Source organism: Triticum urartu, chromosome 6 (assembly GCF_003073215.2).
Source record: "Triticum urartu cultivar G1812 chromosome 6, Tu2.1, whole genome shotgun sequence".
NCBI lineage: Eukaryota > Viridiplantae > Streptophyta > Magnoliopsida > Poales > Poaceae > Triticum > Triticum urartu.
In genome coordinates, this window is record NC_053027.1 from 192,402,468 (window position 1) to 192,414,767 (window position 12,300).

The window sequence follows — 12,300 nt, forward strand, 5'->3', positions numbered from 1 at the left end:
TCCCCTCCCAAACCCTCAAACTGACCCCGTCTGCGGGAGCTCCTATTGGACGTTCGTTGCGTCCAATGACACGCCGATGTACAGGGGGCGCCATGACTGAGCCGGCCCACTCCAGGGCACCGAAGCTAGCTAGTGCGAAAAAAGGAAATGAGATGGAGGAAGGAATTGAACTCGTGACCGCCAGATTGTCCATGAATGCTACTAGCCACTACAACCATCAGCTACTACAGACTTCTTTTTGCATCTCAAAAAATTTAAGAAGTGAGTATAACTCGTGACCGCCAGATTCATAGTAGCACCTTGTTTGTTGTACCGGATAGATTTCTAAATTATTTAAAAATATTATGGAAACACATACAGTTTTATGAAGAAAGGAAATGGGAACAAAATTTCAAAATTCTAATACATCTTTCATAAAACCCCAAAGACTTTGGAAATCCCGAACATTTTCCGAAAAAGAGCTAAGTTTTAAAGGACGGAAATTTTCTGAAATACGAGCATTTTTTGGTAAAATGCGAACATTCTTTTAAAATTCCCGGTACACATTTTGAATTTGTTAACAAAATTTTAAAACATGAACAAACTTAGAAAACAAGAACAATTTCTGAAATTACCGAATAGTTTTTGAATTTGTGATTTTATTTTCAAACTAGAACATTTTTTGGAAATTCCTGAACATTTTTTGAATTTGTGAGCAAAATTTTAAAAATGTGCACATTTTCTCATATGTTAAACAATTTTCAAAATTTTAAACTTTTCTGAAACTTACGAACACATTTTTGAAATAAGCAAAAGATTTTTGAAGTTCTATTTTTTTTATTTTGAACATTTTTTATTTTTACGATTTTTTTTTAAAAAAGTACATTTCTTTATATTTGGAAAAAGTGTTGGAAAATGCATTTTTGAATTTCTGAACATTTTTGGGAAGAGAAAAAAGTGAAAAAGTTAAAAGAAAAACATTAAAAATTGAAAAGAAAAGAAAAGGAGAAACAGAAAATGAAGCAGAAAAAAAAACCAAAAAAAGAGAAACAAAAACCAAATGAAAACCAGAAAAGAAACAACACACGAAAACCCGGTTCAGGGAATGTTCTGGAAGGTACCCAAAACCGTGGCGAATAGGTTTTCCGTAATTCGCCGTCCCACAATTCGCGGCAGCAAAAATATTATTGGAAATAAAGGTAGAAGTGGGCCGGCCCTGTGAGAATCCCCCGTCCCACAATTCGCCGCAGCGAGCGGCGAATAGGTTTTCCGCCGTCCCCCTCCTCTCGCTCCCGCTAAACCCAACTTTACACTACCCAGGCTCCCGCATCTAAGAAAAAAAACTCTGCCACCTGCGCCTAGGGTTCCGCCCCCATGACCGTCGCCGAGCCGGAGATGCCGGCGTCGGAGCGCAGGCTCGTGGCCCTCGCCAGGTGGGACGCGCTCATCTTCCTGTACTACGGGATCGTGTGGGTCGGCACCGCGGCGTCCCTCGCCAAGGTCATCGCGCGCGGCGCTCTGGGCGAGGTCGAGGGTTCCGCCGTGCTCGCGGCGGCGTCCTGGCTCTCCCACCACTCCCTTATCTTCGCTGCCGTGTTCACCCCCGTTGCCTTGATTCTCGTCGGCGCCACCGGAGTGCGCTCCGCGTACAACACCAGGAAGGTAATCGCGGAAAATGTTCCTCTGTTGCCTTTTTCAATAGATCCGATTTGCTTCAAACCGGACAGATTTTACAGCAGTTGAAATAGGATTTTGCAATGTATGCGGTTTAAATAAGTTGCCAATTCCCAGTTGGAAATTAAGATCCATCATTTTCATGAATTCAAAACTGGCATTTACTTTATTTAAATGTCTCTGCATCCGTCTAGCTTAAGTGCATATAATAGGACCTCGTTCTGACCTTTTTTATGTCAATTCTTATCAAGGATATCAAAGAGCCCCCGAAAACTCTTCACCAGGTTGCGCAGATGATGCTCAAGGATCCTGTCATTGTTGGAGCGCTTGTTTTGCTGGTCTTCCTCCCGCTCATAAGTCATGAAGATTTGGTGGTCGGTCTGTTGCCTGTGAAAGAATCTCAGAGGGAACATGTTCGTTCAGTATTGAGGGATGTAGGGTCATTGGGTGTCAGCGCAGTATTTTGTTTCATCATGTTGCCCACTACGGTGCTGAGGCAGTGGAGGATGAAGTAGTAGAGGGTTATGTTGATGTGCTGTTGAGGTATATACCTGCTCTCTTCTCTGTTCTCCTATTGGCGTCACATTATATGTTTTTTGATAAGCCTACTGTTTCTAGTTTGGTGAATAATCCTGATAACTTGTGAGTTTTTCATTTGTGCCCCTATCATTTATAAATGTAAATGATTAACACTTATTGGTGTTGATAACTTTGTACCAAACCATTTTGTCGTACATCCCAGTTAGACATACAAGAAAGTTTGGTTTCTTGGCTTGTTGATAGATGTTAGCTTTCTTAAAAGTATTTGCAGTTAACACTGATCTTGTTTGGTACACGTTGCTGTTTGACCAATCAAATCCATATGGAGAGATCATTAGTGGAAACCTAGTATGCATTCTCCATGTTCAGTCATTCCCATGCTTATTACGATCAGGCAGCTTTGAATTGTTATTTATCTGCCTTTATTTTCTGTTACATATAAACTTATTGCATTGCTTTAGTGAAGATACAAATAGAAATTTAACTGGACTACTCAAGTAATCCATGATGTTAATATTATAGAACACACCCTTCATTTAATCCACAGCTAATATATACTTGCATGTGGTGTTGTTCCATGACATTTTTGTCGAAGTGCATTCGAAAACACATGTCAATGTTGTAGTAAGATTTTCTTCTCTTTCATGGGTTATCAGTGCCTCTTTATTTCCCCAAAGTAACTTGAGCCCCTTTGTTTCCCCAAAAGCAACTTGTATCGCAAGAGCAATTTGCAACAAATATTTTTGATAGTTTATATGATTATTTGTTAATTATAGTGGTGCTTCTTGTGCAATAAAACTGAAAAATACCACTGTTGGGGAGTCAATTCAATAAAGACTAACGCTGAAATGCCACTTCATCGAAAAAACCCTATTCCTTTGTTTATACCATTCTTTTGTGCCCTGTGGAGCGTGGATTGCTGTTCTGTCCACCAGTCTTCACAGTGTAATGCATGTGAATATATAGGGTTCATGATCTTAAGATGGTTTCCATATACAGAAAAAGGCTTTGGCCGTATCAACCATCATGCAACCCGATTCAAACACACGGCACCATAACACACACACCCACCCAAGGCCGGATACACAGGCACTGAAATCAGCAACACCACCCCATACAACTCCAAGCAAACATCAGGTGGACAATAAGCATTACTATGGAGTTACTAGGGCCCACCAACGGTGAAGCCACATTATAGCTGCGGGGTCAGCTGACCCCACAGCTCTAGCCCCACAGGTTCTTGGCTGTCGATTGAACCCCAGCTATGAGTAGCTCCTCTGAACCCACAGGTCAAAGCAGCTGACCCCACTGTCATTCACTCATACGGTTGGCCATCTATCAAGAAAGCCATCCCATCTCACGTGCTCTATCTGTCCAAACCATCGAATCTCTAATCCCTCTTCCAGTGCAAGGCTCAATCCCCCTTTTTTATTCCCCAAATATTTAATCTCTGTCAAGCTAAGAAGAGAAGGGGATGCTACTTCCAGGAGCCGAGTAGGCGGCTGCTGATTGCGTTGCCAGAGCCGTGGACATGGAGGCTACAACGAGCTTGGAGGAGAGGAGCCAGAGCTCGCTAACCGCTTCCCACCAAGTCAGGTCGCCTCGCTGGCCCAGCGCCCCTCCCGCTGCCGCCAAAGCAGCTGGCCTATGTGTCCACTGTAGCAAACATTGTAGCAAGAGGAGGGGAAAGGAGACCTTCACAAGTTAGTGTAAAGCTTTGACCCCACAGAGTATTTTTCCTGGCGCTGCCGTTGGGGCCCTCAACCCTGAACGAAAATGAGATGAAGCCGCACATGACGAACCGTGAACTCCAAGGCAGCGCCTTGAGGAAGGTCATGACACCGGAGCGCCGCCACCGCCCGATCCAATGATCAAGGTATCCCTCGGATCCAGATAACAAGTGACCGCAACAACACCTTCAAGAAGAGTATGATGCTGAAACGCCGCCATCGCCGTCCTGACCGAAGTCAGAACGGGTTTTCACCCCAGCCAGCACTCACCGCCACTGAAATGAGGTACAACCTGGCACACAACCACCACCGAACATCGCACCCCGGTAACCACGCTGCCCACACGACCATGGCTACCAGACAACACCTGAGCCACGAGCACCTCGACTCCCACCACAGGGCATCCGAGACCGCCCCTCATTGACCGGTAAGGGGCAGAAGATCCTCTCCACACACAACCCCCCCCCCCCCCCCCCCCCCCCCCCCCCCCCCCATCTGCCCGAAAAAGGCACCTTGGCAAGATTGGGGCCTCGCCGGCCAGATCTGGGCAAGGAAGCTCTGGCAGCCCCAAGCCATGTTGCAGTTGCCCATCACGCCTCCAGACCATGTCGACGTCGAGGACGGGGACCCCCCTGCCTCCTTCCCCAAAGAGCTCCTGCCACCTCCGGCCAGCCCCCACGAGCCGCGAGATGACCCACCAGACCAGCCCATCGATCTGCCCCGGCCGCCGAGCCACGTACCTGCTGCACCAGCAAAGGAGAGGAAGGTTGAATCCACCACCACCGCCACAGCCAGCCCGCACCAATCGTATCCTGGATCGGGCCAGGCACCACCGACGCGCAGCCCATCTAGGCCATTTTGTACCATTGATTGTACTGAAATTCAGAGTTCATTTTGAGCTAGCTACCTTATACATTGAATTTGCACCTTTAGGTAGCCTTTCCAAATTAGGTTGTTTTACAAAGCAAGAAAAATTACGCTCTATATGCCGAGTTTTGATCGTTGTATTCTCCATCAGGTCTGAGGTTGCACATAACCCTTCCCACTCTTGATCTTCAAAATCTCTCTAGCTGGTGTACTTGCAGTTGCATGGTACTGACCCTTACCATATTAGCATAATACTACTCTACACATAACGATACAGACTGAGTTCATAATACTGGTTGCTTCATTTTGCTAAACATCTACATATTCGCATTCAAGTGCTTCTTCTTCATTTTGGCATTTTTATGGGTTACAGACATAACGCTGAACAGATGGTGTTAATATGGGCAAGACAAATAGAATAGTCGACTCTTTGCGAAGTTTGTGGCCGCTTATAAGTACTGGATTATAGTTAGTTTGATACATGTATTCACGACTGTTGATTGATCCGCTGCTAGTATCGAATACTCCATGTGCTAGGAGCTCTCGTAATTTGAGATTGTGGCGTTGAAGTGTTTATTTGAAATCCCTCTCGCTGGTCCAGTTGCGTGGGCGCGTGGCAAGGTAGTGACCCTTAACATATTGGCATAATACTACTCTACATATATCACTACATGCATATTCATAATATTGGTTGCTTAATATTGAGAAACATCTCCACACTACTAGGAAAAGGCCTACTAATGGCGCACCTAATTTGGCCATTAATGGCGCATTAGTGGTGCGCCATTAGTGCCACGCCATTAGTATATTTTACTAATGGCGCACCACAGGTGCGCCATTAGTATCTGGTACACTAATGGCGCACCTCAGATGCGCCATTAGTATATACAACAGTGCGCCATTAGTATGCCTCCCGGGGGCCATGTATACCCAGGTGCTTTGGCATACTAATGGCGCACAACAACAAGATGCGCCATTAGTAACTTCGGCATACTAATGGCGCACTGTTTAATGATGCGCCATTAGTATCCTTTGGCATACTAATGGCGCACTGTGATGTGATGCGCCATTAGTATGAATATTAGGTTTTTTTATTTTTTTATTTTCTGTTTTTTGCACAGGTTACAAAATGTATAATTGGACAAAATATAAACAGCACACATCAACAACAGATTCATCGAATACAATAGAAGATTAGTCTCTGAATACAATTCATCATATTAGTCTCCGAATACAATTCATCATATTAGTCTTCGAATTAAAAAGACCGAACAAAGATAGAACATTATATTACAAGTCTCGAGACCGCGAGTAGCGAGTTTGTCTTCACATTACAAGTCGATATCGATCATCTAAACTATCATCACATAGAAGAGAGCTGCGGTCATCACGATGAGCATCATCACGATGAAACTCGTCTTCATCCGGTTCCTCCAACGCTCCCTCCCCTCTCCCGCTAGATAGCGGGCGTATCTAGAAAAAGTCCTAAACTAAACCTATACTAAACTATCTAGTTCTTAATCTTCTGCTTCTTTCTTCCAGTTCATCAACTTGCAAAACAAGAAACAACAAACATGAAAAACTTGATCAAGGTTTAAATGTAGCATTCCCCTTAGCAAAATGCCTTTGCTGTAGGAGCTAGCACTTACGAGTTTGGAAACATTAGTCAAACCCTAATCAGATTAAGTTGATCAAAGAAACAGTAGAAGAGAGCCAACACTGCATAAATGGAGCCAATAACCCAAAAGACAGAAGTAGAGCTAGCAAAGTATAGATCAAAGCCAAACCCAAAGATCAACTCAAACTAGAACTAACTCCATGATTAGGGGATCCCTCAATTAAGCTTGGGTTAGTTTTCAGATGAAATCCAACAAACCCACTACTAATCAACTAGCCCAGAGGTAGGGTTTGAAGTAGGGATTGTCCTCAGGCAGCCTAGTTGTGCTAGGACTATTGCATCATTGGATCAAGTAGTGCAACATCTTTAAGTAACGATGAGAGCCTCAGGACACCATCATTGGCATGGCAAGATTAAGGAGCACATGTTCTTATCAGTGAGAGTAGGAGAGAAAGAAAGAAAGTGAAGAGACCAGTGCAGCATCTGTTCAAATCAGATTTAAGAGAGAGGGAATTGGCAAGGAAAGATATAGTCCATAACCTGCAAGAAGAAATAGGCCATTGATAGCACATTTACTAAACATCTGCTATAAGCAGAACACATACACCCACTTACACATGGGTACTATTCTGTATATAGGTACACAAGCACAACACATGCACCTGGTATAGATAGGAGTATAAGCATGCATCTAAATTATCTGAAACATATGAAATAGCTAATGCAAAGAAAGAATTATCACTACATGCAACCGTCAGGACTATGTCCTGTACAATATACAACTAAACCACCAGTAGATGATGTACTAAACCATACAAGAAATACCAATACATGGTATTTAGATAAAGACTAGTATATATCAAACACAGATACCAGCTTGAAAGAGAAACTATAATTTTATACCACTACAGGAGCAAATCATGAAGTGCACAGAGTAATTGCAGTAAAGAGATGAATCAGTATATGTTGATCAATAAGAGAGTTACGGCTATATACAAATGAAGGACTATATCCTTTATAAGATAACAAAGAAACAGTAGCACTTATGCATATGAACAAACAGAACCAGCAGCCAACCAATAAAGAAACTAGCATGTGCTATATGACAGGAATAATAACATCTATAAGACCAAGATAATTGAAATGATAGGCCAACATTAGGGTCATGCAATCATTCGATCCCATCATTGCAGCACTAGTTGAGCAACAAATCAAATATAACAGTAGTTCCATTGGTTCAACCAACAAGTTAACAAGAGTTTACTTCCCACTACTAATTTTGCAACTCGTGATAATAAAGAAAACAGAGCACAAATAAATAGGAATGATCTTTTCCATGACACAAGCACAAACAAAATCACCCATACGCATGAAACAGAGCAAGGTACTAATATAGCAGCACAAGAGCGGGAGCTACAGGTAGGAGACGGATTCACAGGAGAGGAGGTTGGTCGATGCCGCACACGACCACGTCGCCATCACGCGGTGGATGTTGTAGTCGAGTTGGACCATGTGCGGGGTGTCGTCGTGGCGGTGGATGACCTGGTTGTCGTCATCGTCCACGGAGGATGCCTGCTGCTCCGAATCTAACAAACAAGTAAGTGCTAGTGTCGTTGATCTAGTACAGAAATTAAGCAAGCTAGTATAGGAGACACGCGTGCTGCTGCTAGTATCTACAGAAATAAATCAAGCTGCATGTGTGTGTGCTTGAGCTAGCTTAGTACGTACAGTCCATGGTTGGGCTCCAAAACTAATAGAGCATGCTAGCGTCAACAGAATCAATCACAAGGTTATTTTGTTGTTGTTGCTAGCAGTGCTAGCTGTATGTATTGATCCATCCATCCATGACCTAACTAATGTTGTTGTACCTCTAGACTAAGTGCAGCAACACAAGAAGGACTAAAACTACAGAGCACATGTGTACGTAACTACTATACTCATCCATGGCAAATTGTACCAAACCATCCATACATAGCCAGATTGCAATGGAGTGGATTTAACACAAGACATGAAAAATTGATGAGCCAAATGATTTTTAGTATTACTAACTTGAAAGGAAGCTCACTGTTTCCATCTTCTATCTATCCATGATTTTATTTTTCTGAAGCAAGCATCAAAAAGCACAATGACAATCGAATTTCACACAAAAACTGAACCAATACTTGCTGTTATGTAGTGTCCATGACAATTGCAATTCATGTCCACTCCAGATCAGATTTGCAAGGGCTAGAAAGAGAGGTTGTAGCTCACCATGTATGGGGGTAGGAGGTGGATGCAGGGAAGGGGTGGAGGGTGTCCTGCAGAAGAAGCTTCGCCATTAGAGCAACCTGCACAAAACAGAGGAAGGGGAGATGAATAAATCATGGTGAGGAAAAGGGCCTTCCACATGATTAGATCGGGAAGAGAAACAACAACAAAAATACCAAAAAAATCCCTTCCATGGCGTGCTGTACTAGGAGCAGCTCCTCTCTCTCCGCTAGGGTTTGGGGCGCTGGGAGGCTCCATGGTGCCGCTGCGTGGTGGCGGACAAGGGAATCCATCTCCATGGCGGCGTCCCGCCCCACGGAGGTGCGCCCCTCCTGCCGTCGTCGTCGGCACGCCCATGGCGACCTGCAGAGAAGGAAGAGAAGATGAGGTGAGGTGAGGAGGAGATGGTGGGCGAAGAAGGAGGGGGAGGGGCTTACCAGTGCTGGATCCGGTCACCTATGGCCTCGCCGTGGCCTGCCATGGCGGATCCCGGCGAACAAAAGGGGATGCAAAACCCTAGCCAGTGGGGGAGCCGCGGATCTGCATGGAGGTAAGCCAGATGCGGACCAAGGGGATCTCGCCGGCGTGCTGCGCGCGGCCGGAGCTCGTCGGAACCGGGCGGCGTGGGTGGCGACGGCGGCGAGGGAGAGAGGGGTTCGGGGGGAAGAGAGGAGGCGACGAGGGTTTGGGTGGGTTCGAGAGAGAGAGAGATGGATGGATGGATGGATGGATGTCCAAAATATCTTGTTGCTGCCCACTTACTAATGGCGCACCAACTCTAAATACGCCATTAGTAATCCAGGTTACTAATGGCGCACCTTCTGGTGGTGCGCCATTAGTAGTTTTGCAAAAAAAAAAACATACTAATGGCGCATTGTTCCACAGTGCGCCATTACTAGTTTTGCAAAAAAAGGAATAAAAAATATAATAAAAAAAACAACATTAGTGGCGCATTTTCCGACAGGTGCGCCATTACTAGTTACAACTAGTAATGGCGCACTGTGTCTGGATGCGCCATTAGTATGTTTGGACAGGCGCACTAGTTCAAAAAAAAATTTGATACTAATGGCGCATCCTGGGCCAGGTGCGCCATCAGTAGTTTCAGCTCTAATGGCGTATCAGAAGGTGGTACTAATGGCGCACCGCTTGTCTGGTGCGCCATTAGTGTCAATCCCATCTATAGCCCTTTTTCTAGTAGTGCCATATCCTCATTCAAGTGCTTGTATATTCTGCTAATCTTTTTTGTTTGTTAACAGACATAACCATGAATGGATGGTATTAAGATGGGCAAGACAAATACAAGATCTGGCTCTTTGCTGAAGTTTGTGGCCGCGGATAAGTACCGGATTATAGTTAGTTACATGTAATCACGACTGCAATTTGACGGTAACACGACATGTATTCACTGCTAGTATCGAATACTCCATGTGCCAGGAGCTCTAGTAATTTGACATTGTGGTGTTGAAGTGTTTATTTGCTGCTGGGAAGCCTGGAATACATGACCAGACAAGTCAGGGTAGCACCCTCTCCGAGGACAGTGCTTTTTTAAGCATATGTTTTTTGCTATGTTGGCAGTGCTATGTTCCATGACAACCATTTCTTCGCAAGTGGTTGGCCCAGTGGCATGTTATATTTGTAGCGACCATGGATGTTACAGATCTACAGATTTGTGGAGTATGTTCTTTTTTTTGTCTTGTGGATATTTCGTAGGCGGAGCTCATATCTTAGGTGGCCTCTTTAAAATAAGCGATGGTGACCATGAGGTCTATTACTACAGATGTTTAGATTGAAGGATTTACCTGTGTAAGTATTTTCTTTATCTTGCCTTTGATTCATGTTGGGAAGCAGTTCTCTATCGTTCTTCGGATTGCTTGCATCGAAAGAATGCACTCAAATTAGAGCCTAGAAGTACTTGAACATGGCCTAGTGTGGGTGGTGCTTCAACATGGCCTATAGGCAGGGCATTTTTATGTAGTTCTTCCAGGGTTTTTCTTCTTTCCAAACGATGGCAACACGTGAATGTAGTTCTCCAATATACATGATTGGCTGTTCACATCACTAATGTTTTTTTAACAAATTACATTGAACCGTAACACTAATGTGAATTTATTTCTTGAGATTGTAGCCCACCAAGAGGGTAAGGTAGATTAGACCAAATGTGTTGTATGGCACCCTTTTGAAATAAAGATTTGTACAAAAATACACTCAACCATAATTTGTCATTTTTCGCAGAAATATTTTGATCTACAACATCATAATAATTCTACCCGTCTAAAAAAATCGGTGTTGTTTACTTGAAAAACCCTTTTCTCGCTAACTACAAACTTCTATCATCTAAGTTTTAACTATATAAATTAGTATGTAGTTTGGAATAAACAATTTGAATTCCTACGTAGTTTGAACTAAATAATTCGAGTTATATGTTGTTTGAACTAAACAATTTGAATTCCAACCTTTTTTCTCTGGAAGTGTGATCTTCTAGAATCCCCATTGCGATTGTCATGAAGTTAATATATAACCTAGTTTATAGCTAGAGATTTCAAAATTCCAACAAGAGGTGGTGCTAGCCCCCATGGCTGCCGGGGACCGGCGGGTTCTCTGGGGATGGTGGGCATGGCGGCGGCCGTGGATCTGGATCCCACACAGATTCGTTGTCGGTTCTTCACGTGGATGGCCGGCGGCGCGATGAGGGGTCCAATGAGGGGATGGAGGATCTCGGCCGGAGTATCGGCGGACGCGTGTGGATGGAGGATGGTGGTATTGTCTGGCATCGTGGTGACATCGACGACAGTATGGCCTGGCGAGGTGGATACATTGATCACTCTTGAAGGTGAGACGATGGGAGATGGCGGTAGCTGATCCTACAGCGTGCGCATGCGGTGCGTATAGAGGGTCTAGCTAGACTCGTTGGTTCTCTCGGCCTGCTAGCGGGTGGCTTGTTGAGGTCACCGTAATAGATGTAGTGTGTTGATATGCGGTCAGGGCACGTCATCAAGATTATAGGTATAGCAACAGTAGTTGCCAGAAAGGTGGCTTCAGATTTTTTTTTGAATTGTGTGAAATAATATAATAAAATGACTATATGCATCGCTTTGATGCAGAGGCCAAGATATTTCTTGCTACAAAAAACATCTCATTTAATAAACCAGAGATACTCCCTCCGTCACCAGTGTAGTGTGGGAGTACCTTAAAGAGAATAGAATCGGGCACTCATCATTTCCGCATACCTATTTAGAACCCGAATCCACTAGTAGAGGAAATGGGTTAGAGCAGAACCCAAAAACCGAACAGCTAGCCACAAAACCCCTTCCCGTGTTGGCAAAAGACACAAATTTGACCTTAGATCGAAATTATTTCACAAACTAAATTGTTCTTGAAAGTATTTCACTCGGCTGACTTTTAATGTACAACGTTTGACAGCAAGGCGCTGCACTCTACTGTGCAACGCCTAACACTTAGGCGTCACACTGTGCAGCGTCTAGCTCTAAGGAGTTGCACTACACTGTGCAGCGTCTAACTGTAAGGAGTTGCACAGTAGAGTGCAGTGCCTTGTTGTCGGGCGCTACACAAAAAAGCAGTTTAGTTTGTGAAATACTTTTGCTTTAAGGTTAAATTTGTTAATTTTGCCTCCCGTGTTCGTCGCTT

General features: G+C 44.1%; 1 protein-coding gene across 1 annotated transcript; it reads left to right on the forward strand.

Moving 5' to 3' along the window:
- Window positions 1-1,260: 1,260 nt before the first annotated feature.
- Window positions 1,261-10,221, forward strand: LOC125512320. Its single transcript, XM_048677409.1, has 3 exons — window positions 1,261-1,641; window positions 1,905-2,196; window positions 9,912-10,221. The coding sequence occupies exons 1-2, from the start codon at window positions 1,354-1,356 to the stop codon at window positions 2,166-2,168; spliced, it is 552 nt and encodes a 183-aa protein (XP_048533366.1). The 5' UTR covers window positions 1,261-1,353; the 3' UTR covers window positions 2,169-2,196; window positions 9,912-10,221.
- The last annotated feature ends 2,079 nt before the right edge of the window (window positions 10,222-12,300 follow it).